General features: G+C 38.1%; 1 protein-coding gene across 15 annotated transcripts in view; it reads right to left on the bottom strand.

Annotated features, from left to right (window-relative positions):
* Positions 1-20,794, bottom strand: part of SEL1L2 (SEL1L2 adaptor subunit of SYVN1 ubiquitin ligase) — a 145,417-nt gene that overhangs the window by 59,551 nt on the left and 65,072 nt on the right. For all 15 annotated transcript variants that reach the window (XR_013364807.1, XR_013364806.1, XR_013364805.1 and 12 more), the window contains 2 exons: positions 16,432-16,534; positions 11,614-11,776 (listed from right to left, as the gene is read on the bottom strand). Coding sequence is in view for 11 of the 15 variants with exons in the window: in XM_077872158.1 (XP_077728284.1) it covers positions 11,614-11,776; positions 16,432-16,534 (266 nt within the window). In the remaining 4 variants the exon portion in view is untranslated. The remainder of the gene's footprint in view (positions 1-11,613; positions 11,777-16,431; positions 16,535-20,794) is intronic.

Below are 20,794 nucleotides of genomic sequence, written 5' to 3'. Positions count from 1 at the left end.
CACCAACAAACCTAGGTATCTTTATCTCTTAAATATGGAAGTCCCTCTAAAAGAAGCCAGTTTCTTTCCCAGTGATTTCAGCAAAAGTGTTGGGTTAGATCACAAGATCCCCCCCCCCCCCCCCCCGCAAATCGATCACTGAATCCAATGATTGGTTGAGCCTGTATCATTACGCTCTAGATTCAGAAAGTGATAAGGAGCCCCTTTGAACTGAGAAAAGAAGGAAAGTGATTTCAAAAAGAGCATCTGGGCAGGTAAAAACAAACCAAAATAAAACACCATACTCTGACCACATCTAAATACAAGATTTTACATGGAAGATCATTCCCAAAAAATTAAAAAGCAAAAAATTTAATTATTTTCAAAAAATTATCACACAGAAAATAGTTAATTTACTTTCAAAAATAGAAATGATAATACTTTCTTTGACTAGAAGCAGTGAAACTGAAAATTACTGACAAAAAGCTCAAAATTTAACTATAAAAATTTCAAGAGTCTTCTAATTTTTAGCAAATAGCAAAGATAAAATAGAAACTGGAATGACATATTAGGAACTCAGTGACAGCACTATATATAAAAGTTAAGGAATATGGCTAAAGCCTCATGAAGAGGAAAATATACAGCTTTAAGTGTTTTTTAAAAATATACAGCTTTAAATGTTTTAATAAATAAGAAAATTAAACACATATCTCAAAAAGCTAAAAGAAAAAATGAAATAGCAAAAGAAAATAAACCTAGAAAAGGTAAGAATATTTTAACAACCTTTTCAGATAATTGTAGATATTCTTCTTTGGTTCTACACCAAAGCTCAACAGTGATAACTTCTTAAAGGTTAATTGTAGTATGGAATCTGAAATCATATAATGAACTTTTCTTATTCTGTTACATTAAAATCAACTGGTCTATCTTGCATTTTGAATGGAATGTTTTTTACCTAAACAGGATTTTATAATATCATGCATTGGTTATTTAGAAAATATCAGTTCACTAAGTTATGCAAGTCTTCCAAATTTGACACATTGCATTACACAATATCAAAACAACATTTAATACGATCATCATGAAACTAAGTATTAGAGTGTCAAGCAGACATAAGATATACATGGTAGTGGATATAAGCTAGAATTCCAAAATTCTAATTTTTGCTTAAAAGCTTGAAGTTGTCTTTGGAGACAATACTTTCAATAGTTTTTATTGAAGTGACAGGCTTACTGTCCATTTTCAAGAAAATGTCTGCCAATCTAAATGAACATAGCTGATCCATTGTTCCTTCAAGTAAGGATGGTGTTCTATGAAAAAACTATTTCAGCTTGGAACTCAAACAAGCATTTCAAGCATTTCCTTTAAACAAACAACATATGCCACTATTGGAAATGCTTTATGCCTACTTTCCATCTTCTTATACAGAATATAAAAAGACATGTATTTAAGAGTTGAGACTTACAAAAATAATGCTTTTACTGCTTCATCAAGGGCATTCTTTTTTTAAAAAAAAATCAAGGATATTCTTAAGCGATATTAGCATTTTTAGTTTTTCTGTGAGTGTGTGGTATGAAGAATACAATAACAGTATAAATGACAGTTTGGTGCACTTCATTAGTTCATGCTAACATGCCAGCAGTTTTACTTAGCATTGCTTTGCATCATTGATTGCAAATGTCAACATGATGAAAAATGCAAATAACATCTTTTCATTATTATAAAAATAGTTCAGTAAAAACCAAGGAACTAGGAGCGCCCGGGTGGTTCAGTTGGTTAAACATATGCCTTTGGCTCAACTCTTGATCCTGGGGTTGTAGGATCGAGCCCCCATCAGGCTTCTTGCTCAGCTGGGAGCCTGCTTCTCCCTCTCCTTCTGTCCCGCTCCCCTCTTGTGCTCCTTTTCTCTTTCTCTCTCTCTCTTAAATAAATAAATAAAATCTTTAAAAAAATAGATGAAGACAAGGAACTAGAAGATCTGGATTTAGGTCCATGAATATAAGAAAATTCAGCATGTTGTAACAAAGGAATTCCAAATCAGTAAGGAATGGGCTTTTAAAAAAAACTACACATATATGTATATGAACGGTTAGAAAGTGGTTTGGAAAGACACATCTATTGAACTATTATCAGGCATGGGAGTTTGACAATGAAGGGAGACTTCCACTTTTTAAAAAAATTGAGACATGTAACTAAAATTCACCATCTTAAGCCTTTTTAGTGTACCGTAGAATAGTGCTAACTATATGTGCATTGTTGTGCAACATCTCCAGAATTTTTAATCTTACAAATCTGAAGCCCTAAGGCATTAAACACTTCCTCTTTTCTCCCTCTTCCTAGCCCTTAGCAACCTTCATTTTATTTTCTGTTTCTGAATTTAACTATTTTAGGGACCTCGTATAAATGAGTTGAATTAGCTTTCATCTTTTTGTGACCGGCCTATTTCACCTTAGTATAATGACCTCCTAAAAGTTCATCCATGTAGTGGCATTTGTTTAGATTTGTTTTTCTTTTTTCTCTTTCTTTCTTTTCTTTCTTTCTTTCTTTCTTCTTTCTTTCTTTTCTCTTTCTTTCTTTCTTTCTTTCTTTCTTTCTTTCTTTCTTTTCTTTCTTTCTTCTTTCTTTCTTTCTTTCTTTCTTTCTTTCTTTCTTTCTTTCTTTCTTTCTTTCTTTCTTTCTTTCTTTCTTTCTTTCAAGATTTTATTTATTCATGAGAGACGCAGAGAGAAAGAGAGGCAGAGACACCGGCAGAAGCAGAAGCAGGATCCATGCCGGAGCCCGACATGGGACTTGATTCCGGGGCTCCAGGATCACGAAGGCAGGCGCTTAACTGCTGAGTCCCCTCAGATTTGTTTCAATAGATTTGTTTTTCTATTCTTTATTTTGTTTGTTTTCCTTTAATCTTTATATCTTTCCTTCCATTAACCTTAGGTTTAGTTTGTTCATCTTTTTTTTTTTCTGTTGTTTTGAGATGTAAAGTTAGGTTGTTGATCTTTCTTTTTTATTTTTATTTTTTTAAAAGACAGTTTTGTTTTATTTAAGATTTCATTTATTTATTCATGAGAGACACACAGAGAGAGAAGCAGGCTCCACGCAGGGAGCCCGACGTGGGACTCGATCCTGGGTCTCCAGGATCACGCCATGGGCGGAAGGCAGGTGCTCAACCGCTGAGCCACCCAGGGATCCCAGATCTTTCTTTTTTAGTACACCCAGGTACCTCTAAAACCTTCCTCATAGTACTGCTTTTGCTGCATCTCATAGGTTTTGATATGTTGCATTTTAATTTTCATTTGCTTCCAGATATTTTCCAAATTTCCTTGTGATTTCTTCCTTGACCCATTGATAGTTCAAGAGTATGATGCTTCATTTCCACGTATTTGTGAATTTTCCAGTGTTCTTTTTGCTATTGATTTCTAGTTTCATTCCATTGTGTTTAGAAAAGATACTTGGTATGGATTTTAATCTTCTTAAAAATATTAATACTTGTTTTGTGACTTAACATATGGTCTATCTTGGAAAATGTTCTATATGTCCTTAAAAAGAATATGCGTTTTGCTAAGGTTGGCTAGAATGTTCTCTATGTGTGTTAGGTCCATTTAGTCTATGGTGCTGTTCAACTCCTCTATTTCTTCATTGAACTTCTATCCATTATTTAAAATGGGGCATTAAAATATCCTACTATTATTGTGTTACTATTCTTCCTTTCAGTTCTGTCAGTGATTGCTTCATATGTTTGGGTGCTCTACTGTTAGATGCATATATATTTAAAATCATTATCTCTTCCTGCTGAATTGACCCTATTATCATATAATGTCCTTCATTGTCTCCTGTGACATTTTCTGACTTAAAGTCTTATTTTGTCTCATATACTTATGGTCCTATCTCGCTTTTTGTACAGTTTGCATGGAATATATATATTTTTTATTCTCTCACGTTAGGCCTGTATGTATCCTTATATCTAAAGTCCCTAGTGGACAAAATAGTTGGATATTATTGTTATTGTTTTAAATCTGTTTAGCCATTCTATGTTTTTTTTTTTTTATTGAAGTTCGATTTGCCAGCAAATAGTATAACACCCAATGCTCATCCCATCAAGTGCCCTCCTCACTGCCATCACACTGTTACCCCATCTCCCGACCCACCTCCCTTCTGCAACCTTTTGTTTGTTTCCCAGAGTTAGGAGTCTCTTGTGGTTTGTCTCCCTCTCTAATTTTTCCCACTCAGTTCCCCTCTCTTCCCTTATAATCTCTTTCACTATTTCTTATATTCCACGTATGAGTAAAACCATATGATGATTGTCCTTCTCTGATTGACTTATTACACTCAGCATAATACCTTCAGGTTCACCCAAGTCAAAGCAAATGGTGGGTATTCATCCTTTCTAATGGCTGAGTAATATTCCATTGTAAATATATACCACATCTTCCGTACCCATTCATCTGTTGAAGGACATCGTGGCTCCTTCCACAGTTTGGCTACTGTGGAAATGGCTGCTATGAACATTGGGGTGCAGGTTTTCGTGGCATTTCACTACATCTGTATCTTTGGGGTAAATACGTAGCAGTGCAATGCTGGGTCGTAGGTTAGCCCCATTTTTAAGTTCTTGAGGAACCTCCATAGTTTTCCAGAGTGGCAGTACCAGTTTGCATTCCCAGTACAAGAGGGTTCTCCTTTCTCCACATCCTCTCCAACACTTGTTGTTTCCTGTCTTGTTAATTTTCGCTATTCTCACTGGTGTGAGGTGGGATCTCATTGTGGTTTTGATTTGTATTTCCCTGATGGCAAGTGATGGCGGAGCATTTTCTCATGTGCTTGTTGGCCATGTGTAGCTCTTGTTTGGAGAAATTTCTGTTCATGTCCTCTGTCCATTTCATGATTGGATTTTTTGTTTCTTGGGTGTTGAGTTTGATAAGTTCTTTACAGATCTTGGATACTAGCCCTTTATCTGATATGTCATTTGCAAATATCTTCTCCCATTCTTTAGGTTGTCTTTTAATTTTGTGGACTGTTCCTTTTGCTGTGCAGAAGCTTTTTATCCTGATTAAGTCCCAATAGTTCATTTTTGCTTTTGTTTCCTTTACCTTCATAGATGTATCTTGCAAGAAGTTGCTGTGGCCAAGTTCAAAAAGGGTGTTGCCTGTGTTCTCCTCTAGGATTTTGGTGGATTCTTGTCTTGCACTTAGATCTTTCAACCATTTTGAGTTTATCCTTGTGTATGGTGTAAGAGAATGGTCCAGCATCATTCTTCTGCAAGTGGCTGTCCAATGTTCCCAACATGATTTATTGAAGAGACTGTCCTTTTTCCAGTGGATATTCTCTCCTGCTTTGTTGAATATTAATTGACCATAGAGTTGAGGGCCCATTTCTGGGTTCTCTATTCTGTTCCATTGATCCATGTGTCTGGTTTTGTGCCCATACCATAGTGTCTTAATGATCACAGCTTTGTAATACAGCTTGAAATCTGGCATCGTGATGCCCCCGGCATTGGTTTTCTTTTTCAATATTCTCCTGGCGATTCTTGGTCTTTTCCGATTCCATACAAATCTTAAGATTATTTGTTCCAACTCTGTGAAGAAAGTCCATGGTATTTTGATAGGGATTGCATTGAATGTGTAAATTGCCCTGGGTAGCATAGACATTTTCACAATATTTATTCTTCCAATCCATGAGCATGGAATGTTTTTCCATCTCTTTGTGTCTTCCTCAATTTCTTTCAGAAGTGTTCTACTCAGTTTTTAGAGTACAGATCCCTTACATCCTTGGTTAGGTTTATTCCTAGGTATCTTATGCTTTTGGGTGCAATTGTAAAAGGGATTGGTTCCTTAATTTCTCTTTCTTCGATCTCATTGTTAGTGTATAGAAATGCCACTGATTTCTGGGCATTGGTTTTGTATCCTGCCACACTGCCGAATTGCTGTATGAGTTCTAGCAATCTCGGGGTGGAGTCTTTTGGCTTTTCTGCATGCAGTATCATGTCATCTGTGAAGCGGGAGAGTTTGACTTCTTCTTTGCCAATTTGAATGCCTTTTATTTCTTTCTGTTGCCTAATTGCTGAGGCTAGGACTTCTAGTACTATGTTGAATAGCAGTGGTGAGAGTGGACATCCCTGTCGTGTTCCTGATCTTAGGGGAAAGACTCTCAGTTTTTCCCCCCTTGAGAATTATACTTGCTGTGGGCTTTTCGTAGATAGCTTTTAAGATACTGAGGGAGGTTCCCTCTATCCCTACACTCCGAAGAGTTTTGATCAGGAATGGATGCTGTATTTTGTCAAATGCTTTCTCTGCATCTATTGAGAGGATCAGATGGTTCTTGCTTTTTGACTTGTTGATGCAATCTATCACGTTGATTGTTTTACGAGTGTTGAACCAGCCTTGCATGCCGGGGATAAATCCCACTTGGTCATGGTGAATCATCTTCTTAATGTACTGTTGGGTCCTATTGGCTAGTATCTTGTTGAAGAATTTTTGCATCCATGTTCACCAGGGATATTGGTCTGTAATTCTCCTTTTCGGTGGGGTCTTTGTCTGGCTTTGGAATCAAGGTAATGCTGGCCTTATAAAATGAGTTTGGAACTATTCTGTTCCTTTCTATCCTTCAGAACAGCTTTAGTAGAATAGGTATTATTTCTTCTTTAAACGTTTGATAGAATTCCCCTGGGTAGCCATCTGGCTCTGGCCCTGGACTTTTGTGTCTTGGGAGGTTTTTGATGACTGCTTGAATTTCCTAGCTGGTTACTGGCCTGTGCAGGTTTTCTATTTCTTCCTGTTCCCGTTTTGGTAATTTGTGGGTTTCCAGAAATGCATCCATTTCTTCTAGATTGCCTAATTTGTTGGCATATAGTTGCTCATACTAGGTTTTTAAAATAATTTTTATTTCCTTGGTATTGGTTGTGATCTCTCCTCTTTCGTTTGTGATGTTATTAATTTGAGTCTTTTTTCTTTTTAATAAGGTTGTCTAGGGGTTTATCTATCTTATTAATTCTTTTGAAGAACCAACGCCTGGTTTTGTTGATCTGTTCTACACTTCTTCTGGTCTCTATTTCATTGAATTCTGCTTGAATCTTTATTAACTCTCTTCTTCTGCTTGGTGTAGGCTTTATTTGTCGTTCTTTCTCCAGTTCCTTTAGGTGTGAGGTTAGCTTGTGTATTTGAGTTTTTTCCAATTTTTCAAAGAACCAACTCTTGGTTTTGTCGATCTGTTCTACAGTTCTTCTGGTCTCTATTTCACTAAGTTCTGCTCTAATCTTTATTCTCTCTCTTCTCCTGCTTGGTGTAGGCTTTTATTCTTTCTCCAGTTCCTTTAGGTGTGAGGTTAGCTTGTGTATTGGAGGGTTTTTTTCAAGTTTTTGAGGGAGGCTTGTATTGCGATGTATTTCCCTCTTAGGACTGCTTTTGCTGTATCCCAAAGATTTTGAACGGTTGTATCTTCATTTTCATGAATCTTTTTAATTCTTCTCTAATTTCCTGGTTGACCCATTCATCTTTTAGTAGGATGCTCTTTAACTTCCACGTGTTTGAGTTTCTTCCAAATTTCTTCTTGTGACTGAGTTCTAGTTTCAATGCATTGTGGTCTGAAAATATGCAGGAGACAATCCCAATCTTTTGGTGTTGGTTGAGACTTGTGAGCCAGTATGTGGTCTATTCTGGAGAAAGTTCCATGTGCACTTGGGAAGAATGTGCATTCAGCTGTATTCAGATGGAAAGTTCTGTAAATATCTGTGAAATCCATCTGTTCCAGTTTATCATTTAGGGCCCTTGTTTCTTTGGGGATGTTCTGCTTGGAAGATTTGTCCTTTGCTCAGAGTCCGTGTTGAAGTCTCCTAGTATTAGTATATTATTATCTAAGTGTCTCTTTACTCTGGTTAATTGATTGATATACTTGGCAGCTCCCACATTAGGGATATAAATATTCATAATCTTTAGGTGTTCTTGTTGGATAGACCCTTTAAGTATGATATAGTGTCCCTCTTCATCTCTTACTACAGTCTCTGGTATAAACTCTAATTTATCTGATATGAGGATTGCTACCCCAGCTTTCTTTTGAGGACCATTTGAATAGTAAATGGTTCTTCACCACTTCATTTTGAGGCTGGAGGTGTCCTTAGATCTAAAATGAGTTTCTTATAGACAGCATACAGATGGGTTTTGCTTTTTATCCAGTCTGATACCCTGTGTCTTTTGATGGGATCATCTAGCCCATTCACGTTCAGAGTAACTATTGAAAGATATGGACTTAGTGTCATTGTAATACCCATTCAGTCCCTGTTTTGGCACATTATTTCTTTGGGCTCCCTGTTTCTTTTACAGGGTTCCCCCTTAATATTTCTTGCAGAGCTGGATTGGTGGTCACGTATTGTTTTAGTTTCTGCCTATCTTGGAAGCTCTTTATCTCTCCTTCTATTCTGAATGACAGCCTTGCTGGATAAAGTATTCTTGCCTGCATGTTCTTCTCATATATATCATGCCAGCCCTTTCTGGCCTGCCAGGTCTCTGTGGAGAGGTCTGCTGTTTAATCTGGTATTTCTTCCTATTTCAGTTAAGAATCTCTTGTCTCAAGTTGCTTTAAGATATTTCTCTTTATCTTTGGAATTTGCAAGTTTCACTATTAAATGTCGAGGTGCTGAATGGTTTTATTGGTTTTTTTGGCGGGGGGTTGGGGGGAGGTCCTCTCTATCCTTTGGATCTGAATGTCTGTTTCTTTCCCCAGACTGGGGAAGTTCTCAGCTCTGAATTGTTCAAATGTACTTTGTGGTCCTCTCTCTCTCTCTCAGCCTCTTCTGAAGTCCCAGTTATACGTAAATTCTTCCTTCTCAGGCTATTGTTTATTTCCCTAAGCCTTTCCTCATGGACTCCTAATTGTTTTTCTCTTTTTTTCCTCAGATTCCTTCCTTTCCATCAACTTGTCTTCTATGTCACTCACTCTCTCTTCCACTTCATTAGCCCTAGCAGTTAGAGCATCCAGTTTGGATTGCATCTCATTTAGTCTATTTTTAATTTCATCCTGATTAGATCTCAATTCTGCAGTGTTGAAGTCTCTTGAGTCCTTTATGCTTTTTTCCTGAGCCACCAGTAAATTTATAATTGTACTTCTGAATTGAATTTCTGACATTGTATTTAAATCCATATTCTGTAACTGTGGCAGAGAGTCCTGTTTCTGGTTCTTTCATTTGTGGTGAATTCTTCCTTCTAGTTACTTTGTCCATTGCAGAGTGGCTGTATGAGTGAGGGAGTCAAAAATATCAACCATATCCTTGTTAGAAGTGAAAACTTCCCTCTGTAGTATTCCAGCTGTTCTTTACCTCTCTGGTCGAATATGCAGGTGTTCAGGATGTTTTTGAAAGTTATCTACGTAAGGGGGGACCAGATGAGTTGAGTTCCCTACTCTTCCACTATCTTGTCCGTCTTCCCCCTAGATCCAACTCTTGATTTCAGCTCAGGTCATGAACTCAGGGTGGCGAGATCAAGCTTCGATTTTGCGCACCATGCTTGGTGTGGAGTTCACTTGTGATTCTTTCCATCTCTCTCCCTTTCGACCCCTCCCCCTACACTCTCTCTCTCTCAAATAATAAATAAAGAAATCTTAAAAAATAAAATTGTGATGTTGATCCTTATATATTTACATTGCTAGATATTTATGATATATTTTGAGTAAAGAGATTTGGAAATAGCAATTAAAGTATGATCTCATTTTTGTCAAAAAAATTCTACCTAGCTATAGGAAAAATTCTATAATAATAATACTTATATCCTTTCTTTTTAATGAATGTTTAAAAAGTTTTAGGTATGGAATTAAATACCTTTACACATTATTTTAATTCTCACAATAATTCCATTAAATATGGGCAGCCCGGATGGCTCAGCGGTTTAGCACTGCCTTCGGCCCAGGGCATGATCTTGGAGACCCGGGATCGAGTTCTGTGTTGGGCTCCCTTCATGGAGCTGGCTTCTCCCTCTGTCTCTCTTTCTCTCTCTCTCTCTCTCTCTCTCTCTCCTCTCTGTGTGTCTCATGAGTAGATAAATAAAATCTTAAAAAAAATAATTCCATTAAATCATTCATCATTAATTGATTCAGCATTCAACATATATTTCTTGTCCTAGGCACTCTGCTAAATATTAGAGATAGAACTGTGACCAGATGGACACAGTATCCAGCATTTTATCATATCCTAACCCTATAGATGAAATATAGAGAGGTTGTCCCATCCATTAGAAGTTTTCCAGTCCAGGTTCTCTTTCAACTAAATAAAACAGAGACTCACAAGGCTCGCACAGGCTACAGTTGCCATCAGTCTATTCAGGTGGATATAGCACAGGAACTACAGTTTCCAAGAGCAGCATCAGGTCTTCGCCTCTGGGAGTTCTTGCTGCAGTTCACAGAGTCCTCCAGCATTCATTGTCTTTGGTCCCTCAGATGATGACTCCAGGAGGTAAGATCCACATTAGGTGGGTGCAGGAGCCAGGAGCCTCATTCCCCAAATAATGATTGCATACAAATAGTGTCCCAAGTTCTCATAAGAATCACTATCACCATCAGGTACTTCCAATTCATTACAGTTTGCATCAATAGGAAGGAAGTTTGTCAATCAGAAGTCATTTCAATCTAGGTAGCAATGCTACCTGGGAACACACTTAACATTTTACTCCTATTAGATTATGAGGGAAACAGAACTAGAGAGTATATCAAAGGATTCTTGTATAGAAGAAGGGGAAAGGATTTTGTTTAGGAGGTATCTAAAAAGCAAGTGGCTTTGAACTTAAGTCTTTCTGACTCCAAAGTCTAGCTTTTGCACTTTCCTCCCAGAGATACCAAAGATGATCTCTGGGAGGTAAGCTTTTAGACAACTTTTACTTTCTTCTTTATACTTTCTGAATTCTCAGACTTTTTTTTTGTAATAAGCATGAATTTATTTTGTAATCAGAAATGTTTTTATTAAAAAGACCAACAACACGAAAACATGCTTTTGCTATAGCATTAAGTCAAAGTAGCCAGAAACAATATGACATATGCACTTGCACTGTGATTAGATTAAGGTAAAAAAAGAGATGCATGAGGAAGAAGCTCAGCAAAGATATAGAGCAATCCTAACAATAGTTGAGTCAGAATGGTTGGCTTGTCTTATTTGTTTGCTTGTTTGTTTGTTTTTCTGTTTTCCAGATTTTCTGTGTTATTCTTGGAATAAAATGAAATGCATTTAGTAAAAAAAAAAAGGAAACATTTAGTTTATAAAATTTTTGAAATGTAAAAACCAAACATCATGAAAAGTAATAGATTTACTTTTGGACTTTTTGTTTTTTTGCATAGGTGAATTTATTTTATGTAAAATTTAACTATGTTAGGGGTTCAGAGTTCTCAAATTATTTCAAAATCCACTCATGATCTTAAAATGGGAAGCTGAATTAGAGAGCAGTTCTGTTCCATTCCTGACACTCACCCATGTAACTAGAAGAATTTTCCCAGGGCTCTTGCTGTATCTCTGCCCTGACATCACTATTTTAGAGTGCTACTGTAACTTCTCTAGGTCTGGGTTCATGCAGCAGAGTGTGGATACTATTGCTAAACTCCTTTCACACATTATTTGTCTATAGTTATTTTAGGATATAGCTATGTAAGGCTTACTTTTCTTTTAAAACTCACATTTTGGGCTGTATATGATCCTTCTTTAGCCAGGGACTCATATAATTGGATAGCTGCTGTTATATTTTGCATGCCAAAATTTCCAAATAGTAAAGCATCAGCCATTTTCTCCATGGCTTTTAAGTTTCCCATGTCAGCTGCTTTGGCAAAGAATACGTAGGCTCTGTTTAAAATATATGAAGGTAGAGGTTTGATTATCAAAAACGTTTTCTTTCTCCCTCCTTCATACTACTTCCCTCTAATAAGTAGGACCAAGTTATCATTGCTATTAATAATATAGTTGAGCTGAAGTCCATGACATCTGTAGGGATTTTTTCAGCCTTACATTATCTCAGATTATGATTTCAGATATATCTGACAAATACTGGAGTTGCTGAAAGGGAGAATTATATAGGATACATCATGGTTCAAGCTTATTCACCAAGTGACATGAAAAATTGAGGCCCTTGTCCTAAAATAGTGAACTCCCCCATAGCCACCCACATTATATATTTGTTTTACAAAATGATCTCTGAAATATATAGCAATATAATAAAAAATAATCAAAGCTGGAATGTCACATCTTGAAAGCTACTATTATGAAAACAACAGTCCCTTTATATTCTGAAATAATTTTCTAAAACACAGGAGAGTCTTAAGCATGCAAAGTCCAACTGTGTAGAAAAACAATAACCAAATAAAACCCAATGGTTGTTAGGGCTCTAAAGTCTGACTGCCTGGTACAAAATCTGGCTCCACCATTATTAGTTTGAGAGCTTCAAGCAAGTTATTTAACTTCTGTGTGCCTCTTTCATCAGTGGAGTGGGGGAACAATAGCACTTACTTCATAAATTTCCTGGGAAGATTCAGTGAGATAATCCATGTGAAGTGCTTGGCAGAGTACCTGGTACATAATAAGCACTCAATAAATTTCGCTATTATTGTTGGTATTAGTATTAGGACTACTGCATACATTCTAAAGTTTTATAGTATGGTAATTGTTCTCCTGTAATTAGTGGGTAAATGGTATGAAAATTTATTGATTATAAATATGGATGCCATAGGATTGCCGGACATTACATTTTCTGAGTCTCACTCAGAAATCACCTGCCTGGGATCCCTGGGTGGCGCAGCGGTTTGGCGCCTGCCTTTGGCCCAGGGCGCGATCCTGGAGACCCAGGATCGAATCCCACGTCAGGCTCCCAGTGCATGGAGCCTGCTTCTCCCTCTGCCTGTGTCTCTGCCTCTCTCTCTCTCTCTCTCTCTCTCTCTCTCTGTGACTATCATAAATAAATAAAAAAAAAATTAAAAAAAAAAAAAAAAAAAAAAGAAATCACCTGCCTGATCTGTATAACAAGTATTAATGGAGAACCTTGCAAGGTCAAAACTATGTCAGAGACAGAGTACTTTTGGGATTTATTTTTACTTTTATAACTTCTTTTTTGGTAGCAGGAAGAACAGAAGTCATTAACTTCTACTTGTGACCTTGACTCAAATATAGGAACAAATACACAAATCTACCATTGCTACTCAGAAGGATTGGGAGACTCCACTTTATGTACCACCTATTCATGCTGATGCTAAAATAATTTACTCTTGGTGGCTGGAGCAGAATAGAATGGGCTTGAACTGCGTGAGAGCCACACAGGCATTAGGGTCTGGGATGGCAATACAGAAAATAGACTCTAATGGAAAAAAGGAGCCAGGAGGTCAGGCAAGAAATTAACCATGGTCAGAGCAAGCCAAGATCATAGGGACCAGAAGGCAAATAAGACAGAAGGTCTTAAGGTCAATGAATGTAAATGTCTGGCATTCAGAGATAGGCATGACATCAGGACACAGACTCCTTGGAGTCATTCTGTCACAGGGTTTGCTGCTGCAACCATACAGCCGGCTGGGATTAGAAGGGCACTCCACTTGGACCAGGGCAGAGAAATCAGAGATGGGCTGCAGGAGCCAGTAGTATATCCTTTCACTGATCCCAGGGGGCAGCAAAAGGTTGCAAAACCAATCCGTCTAAGTATCTTTGATTCTAAGGGAAGGGTGGATACCTCGGTCTCTTATCAAGAAAGTCCAAGGAAATGTAAGCAGGACCCAGGGCTGAAGAAAGTTTTTGCTAAATTAGGTAGGATTAAGAGCTGGACTGTAATTCCCAAGAGGGAAAAAGCAGGAGAAACCGGCAAAAAGAAAGGTCTGTTAGGTATCCAGATAATCCCTAAGGGATCTGGTATTGGGTGCTAAGGTGTGTGCTGGGGAAGGAGGAGACTAAGGGCATCCCTAGGACACGTCAGAAACTTGGTGTAGGGCAGCAGCTTATCTTCAAATCTTTTTTAATGATGGGGAGTAGTTCTTAATGACAGCTAACCCTGGTTGTCTCTGAGGCTTCTTGACTCCTGTAGACAAGTCTGTGTCTCCCTGACATATGCTTACTTAACATCTGTACTTCTAACAGTGCTGACTTGTTAAACAAGTTATAGCTGAATGAACGAATGAATGAATTGGGTTAAGATGTGGATGTGGATGTCAATGAGCCAAAAAGACTAACTAGTAGCACCTCTGTCTTATAGAAGAAGTGGTGGAGCAAGGAGGACATAGGATTGAGGAATGAATGGGAGAGAAATGATTTCTCTGTGGTCAGTAAGGGTTTTCATTTTTCTTTTCTCTGACCAGAATCTTAGAGATGGCTATACTGGATGTAAGTGGCTTAAGAGCAGACCATCCTGATATCTGGAGGAATTTCATTCAGCTTTCCCACAAATTCCTGAAGTCTCTTGCTATGAGCAGATTTGGTTCTAGTTCTCTATCTGCCAATTCAGAAGGATCAGGTGATTCAGCTTTATGCTGCTGCAAAAATAAGCTGCTCTTGCAGTACCTGGCTGACTCAGTCAGTGGAGCATGTGACTGAGAGTTGTGAGTTCAAGCCCCACACTGGATATAGAGATTACCTAAAAATAAAATCTTTAAAAAAAATAAAAAAGCTGCTTTACTGGCACTCTTGAGTAAAGATAAAGTAGGAAGAATAGCCTGAGACTGAATGACACCTAGGTCTTTTGAAGATTCCTGCACTGCTGGATAGTTTGCTTTCAGGGCTGGGTTTTCTCCCCATTCTTTAAGCCAAAGAGGACGGTACCCATCAAGGTTAAGTGGATAGTTACTTGGGAGCTTCCAAACGTGATTTTGTCCCATTGTCTGAATCTAGGGTTTCCTTGAATTTAACAGGGTATACCTGGTGGATCCTTCATCTAGGGTTCACCTGGTATAGGGAGAGCTAATCTGAAATCTCAGGGACTAGCCCCTTTCCAGAATTCCATTGTTCTTTCATCTAGCTGGGCTGGGTTGGGAATTTCCTATTCTTCTCATCCACTCAGTGATCATCTGAATGAGCAGACTTTCCTAGCAGGCTTGATTGTATTTTGGGGGTCTGATTTAACCCCATCATCATCATGATAGCCTGGAAATGCTCAGCATGACACCCAGGTTTGGCAGGGGATGGTTTCCTCTGCTCTTATAATTTAACTTCCCCAAAAGAGGTGACTAACTCCTTTACTTCCTTCTTCTTGTCACTTTGGAAGAATTATAGAATATTTTTGACCTTCCATTTCCACCTCTGTAATTTGGGGATAACAAATTATGATTCACAATATCACTGTGAGCAATAAATGATATTCTACACATAAATGTCCAGAACAATAAGCAGCACAAAGAGAGGCTTAATAAATGGAAGTTGTTCATAGCTGAATGCCCCCTTTATCCTCTATAACGTATGCTCTTCTGACAAGCTTTGAGCTTTAAGAAAGAATTCAGGGACTCTGCTGCCATCCTGAGTAGGAATGGCTACCATAGCACTGGGATGCTTCTCGCAGAGCTGCTAGGCCTAATCTGTGTGCAAACAAAAGATGTCTCCTTGTTGAAGGTCCAGAGCCCATTTTTTTTATTATGCTTCAAAATACATTTGTTTTCTTCTCTCCATCTCTGCCACTTACCATTTAAAGGGTTAGAGATAAAAATAACAAATGCTTATCTTCTGCTTACTATGCATAGGGCATTGTTCTAGAAATCTATCTGTACTATCCAGAGCACAAAGAGGTTAAGTAACTTGCCCAGGGATAAAACAGCCAGTGAAGGGTGGAGCTAGGATTTGATCTCAAGGAGGTCTTAATTAGAGACTTGAGGGGTGACCTCATGTTGTGTCCCTCTACGGGGGGCACAAGACATTTCTGCCTCTTCTTTAAATAAAGTAGACAAGTGAAAAAAGAGGAATGATGAACACAGAGTGAGACCCTGTGGCCACAGTCTTGTTACTTTCTCAGCTGTGTATTTGTGATTAACTCATTTTAACATCCTTGAATCTCTGTTCCCAACTGTTTAACTGGGGGTGGGGGGCGGGAGAGAAATGAAGTTTTTCTTAACTCATAAGGCTGTTCTGGGGATAAAATGGAATCACATACAGGAAAGTGCTTTGAAAACCATAAAGTGCTCTACAAACACTGAGGCAGAATAAAGCATTATAAAACAACCACTCTAATTCAAATAACATATATTATTTCATGAGAAATACCTAATAAATTCCAAACAGAATATTTTTGCCTGAATACTCAGATCAATGCCTTAATTCTGCATTTCACTTAAAGTGTAGGGACTATAATACAATTCTGTTTAGGCTGATGATTTGTAGGGTACTTTAAACATCAATAGATCCTTTTAAAAACAAAAACTTAGGGGAAATAAACTTATTTATTATGCCAATAAGCTTTTAATGACAAGCTAGATTTTTTTTGATTGCTCTTTTTTTCTCAGCCAGGAATTTAAATTGGCTTAAGTAACTGAACAAAGACTTACTCTGCTTTTTGTTTTTGGCTTTTAGACTGCTGGAGAATCTTGATGCCCGTCTTAAACAGCTGGTCTCCTTCATCTGTGAAATTTTTCTTTGCTTGGTTTCTTACTAAATATGGACAAACAAGGAAAAATAACATTATGTTTTCTATTTTCAAAATAATGTACTGCCATAAACCCCTGACATGCTGAAGGGGTTCAGATAAGCCTCCCCAAAATGTGCCACATTGGCATGAAGATTATTTTGAATGAATATAATCAAGACCAAGAAGTCTCAGAAAGGGCTTTTTACTTCCCCCTTAATTGCCTCTAAGAATTTAGATAGAGGGCCTGGTCCAGGAAGAGTTATTACCAGAGAGAACTATGAAGAGTATGGACTAGGTGTGGTAAGGTAAGAGGAGGTTGGCAGGGCACATTTATTTAACTTCATCTCCATCTTATTGTCTCTGTATGATATGGCAAATCATTTGTTTACCAAACATTTGCTCTTCCAATCTTCCTATGCATTGTCTTCCTTCTCTTTGAAGCCTCAGACCCTTACCTCTTTCTTAGCTCAGGATGGCATATAAGCCTCAAATGCCCGTACATATGAAGTTAAATTTGTTTTTCTCCTATTAATCTGTCTTATGTGAACTTAATTAATTAATCAGCCAAAAGAACTTAGAAAGGTAGAGGAAAAAATTTTTCCTCCTTTACACTTTCCTTATCTTTTAACCTCTGCATTTCAAGAAGATCACTTTGCCTCTGGTCAGAAGCTAGAGGCTACATACAAAAACCTTTTCCTGTCTTCTGTGAAAATTTATGGAGGGTGGAGGAGATAGAAAAATGCTTCTGATGGTAAGAGGGAGAGAGATGCTCCCAGTCTGGGAAAGATATGCAAGTTTCTGCAAATACAAAGCAGGAAGCAAGGTGTCTAGGGAAAGGAGTTGCTTGGTGTACCCTAAAGAAAGGATCTTAAACACCAAGGTCTTACCTTTCAGACTCCCTTATCTGATCATGGCCCATCAACCTTTGAACCGTAAGATTCCAAGAGAACATGAGGGCCTGAGCAACGGGCATCTCCTAGATAACTAGTGTGCATCTAGGGTTGGAGTTGTAGTCCCCACTCCACCCACTGAATGCACATGCACACCCCCAACCCCAATACCCTTCCACATCACAATGCCTCTTGAAGTCCATTATGACACTCAATGAAACCTCTGATTAGGTGAACGATGCCTAAAACCATTTTAAAAGAGGTATATTTTGAGATTTGATGCCTCATTAACAAGACCACAAAAATCTTTAAGTGGTTCCTGTTTTTCTTCTTTCTGACAAACCATCAGAGTTGTTCAATTTATTTTTTAAAGTAAAAAATGTTTTTAGCTTAAAAGCTAATTTGCAATTATTTTGAATGCTTCAAGTTATCCATTCAATTTAGTAACACCAGACACTTTTAGCATCTAATTTCTGCTTTGAGTTATATGCTATCTATAGGCATGATTAAAGAGGAGAATAATGGAATAACCTACTAATCTGTGTTTGGAATAGCAATTGCTCCTAGTACTATGCTTTCAAAGAGCAAGAATACATTTTGAAAGGTTGCCTGTGCATGCATATACATATGACAAATGATTTACCACTACAAATTTCTTCCCATGGCTTTTATTTTAATTTGTAATTCTTTTTTTGACTTCCCAAATGTATTGAAATACAAGTTTTCTTTATTGTAAGAGGGCTCAATTTTCAGATAGTTATCTGACAACACTTTAATTTCCTTTTTAAGGTTTAACAATTTCCAAATTTGGAGAAAGCACAGTCAGGAAATAACTTGAAGAGACCATTCTGATTTTGATGTAAAGGACCTTCCTGAATCTGGAATCCTCTGAACAGCCAAATAGTGAATGCCTGTTGGTTGTTCTATCGTGATAATGGCTCTAAGCTGACTTAAGAAGTGGTGGGATGAGCATCAGGGGTAAAAGAGGTGGAGTAGGTGTGACAGAGCACTATTTCACACAGCAGGAAATATGAGAAATGCTTCAACTAGATGAATTTGTATTTCAGTGTTTGTCAGAGACGTAATTTATAGTGAGCTCTTGACATGTTATTATGTCTACAGCCTTAATCATTATTTCATACCTAACTTGGATGCTATAATGGGCTGAATTGTGTCCCTCTAAATTCATATGTTGAAGTCCTAACCCCCAGCATCTCAGAGTGTAATTTTAGTTGGAGATAAGGTCTTTAAATAGGTAGTTAAGTTAAAATGAGGCCATTAGGTGGGATCCTAATTTAATATGACTGGTGTCCTTATAAGAAGAGAAAGAGACATCAAGGGCATGCAGGCACTGAGAAAAGGCAATATAAGACACTGAGAAGGGGGTCATTCATAAACCAAGGAGAGAAGCCTTAGAATGAAACCAAACCTGCTGACACTTTGATCATGGACCTCTAGTCTCCAGAACTGTGAGAAAATAAATTTCTGCTATTTAAGCCTCCTTTCCTGTGATATTTTATTATGACATCCCTAGCAAAGTAATACAGATGCCAACTCTGTATCCCATGGGAAACAAGCTATTCCTTCTCTCTGTGGGAAGGGATGCACCCAATTCGGCTTCCCATCAGATCAGTGGCTAGCTTCTAAAAACAGGAAGGACTATAATTTTCCATGATTCCCCAATGTCTCCAGGTGCTGGACATCTGAATTTCCCAGCCAGCTGGGTACCCAACTAGCCCACCTCTGATAAAGGCCACTTTCTCATGATTATACTCTACGTAGGCAATAGGAGGTATAGACCTTCCATGTGTCCAGCAATCCTGGAACCCAGCTCACCTTTCTGTGAGATGATGGGAGAAATGGGATTCTTTGCTTTCTCTTGCTGAACCTTCCTTTGTAAATTTCTCTAATTAAGTCTCTTCCTTAATCCCTGTCAGTCTTTGTTGTGGAATTCATGAAGAATCCTCTTGTTGGTAATGAACAGAAGCGAAGCTTTGGAACAAAAAGGGCCCACTTGCCTGCAGCAGGTATTAGTGGAAAAGAAAAGAGCTGGAAGCAACTTATTCTCTGTCATTCATACATTTACTTGTCCATTTAATCAGAATGAATTGAATACTTATCATGTGTTAGACACAATGCTAGATATCATGTTTCCAAAGATGATGGAGACACTGTCTTAGCCTGGTGGTGGAGACAGACATGTTTACAAAAAATTACAATGCCATGTGGAAGGCACTCTGTAATAAGGCACTGTGGAAGTACAGAAGTCTTCTTTGTCAGCAATAGAAACCTAATCTGATTGACTTAAGCAAAAGGAATTTACTGGGAGACTGTTGAAAGTTCATAAAATCAGTGGGGTCAGTCAGGAATCAAAGCTCTTTGGAGCTTTGATGCTAGAGACAGATGCTAGATGCTAGAGACCAGATGCTAGAGACAGATGCTTTGATGCGAGAGACCAGAAACAGATGCTACTACAGGGATGGATTGAAATCCAGTCATTTTAGGATCTTCCTCTCCTTGTTCCAGATTCCATGATGATTCTGATGGGTCTAATTAGGGGAGACAAGGCTTCTCATTACATTGCTGTAAGAATGTACCCACTGGGGAACACTTAATTCCTCAAAAGGAAATTGGGATGGTGAGAAAAGTAAAATGGATGATGAGAAGCCACCAAACAACAAATGTCCACTTAGGCCTCCTACTCTCGCTAAGGGAAAGGAGGAAATCTTCACTGATAAAAGGACACTTTAGATAATTCTTGAAATGCATGTAGGAGTTTGTCAGACCAAGAAGATGAAACTGGCATTTAATTTGGAGGAAACAATCTATACAAATAAACCATGGGTATGAAACAATAAGTGGGGGCAATGTGTCTTAAAGAGTGAGGGCTTGAGAGTCATGTTTGACCATGTGGTCTAGGCTGACTGTGGGAATAAGTGATACTGAGGGGTGTGGACAGAGGAGTGAAAAGGCAGTGGGGGAAGGGAACTGAGGTCATTGTGAAGGCATAGGCAAGTTTGGTAGGAGAAAGAGAAGGAGCAGAAGTGGTAGGAAGGTAGCTCTGATCAGATAATTTTTTTTTGAGTTTGAAATTATATTGGTGAAATAGCTCTGCATGTGACTGGTAAATGACTGAAGAGAAATGGACACAATGATTATTTGAATTGGGGAGGTCAGGCAAATAAGACAAGGTCTTCCATATGGATATTTAGCACCCCAGGTCCTGGTGGCCTGTAACCATTAACTGATTGATGTGGAGGTAACAGCCTAACACCTTGCCTATGGGAAGGGGGACATTCACTCTTAAAGCTCTAAACTTCTGAACCCCTATCTTTGCCCAACTCCTTCCTTTGCCCTATCCTGCATTCCTCACTCTCTTTTATGTTTCACAAC

The sequence above is a fragment of the Canis aureus genome, chromosome 26 (assembly GCF_053574225.1).
Source record: "Canis aureus isolate CA01 chromosome 26, VMU_Caureus_v.1.0, whole genome shotgun sequence".
In the NCBI taxonomy this organism is placed as follows: Eukaryota; Metazoa; Chordata; class Mammalia; order Carnivora; family Canidae; genus Canis; species Canis aureus.
The sequence above is the reverse complement of the archived record's forward strand: the minus strand, read 5'-3'. Positions and strand labels throughout refer to the sequence as shown.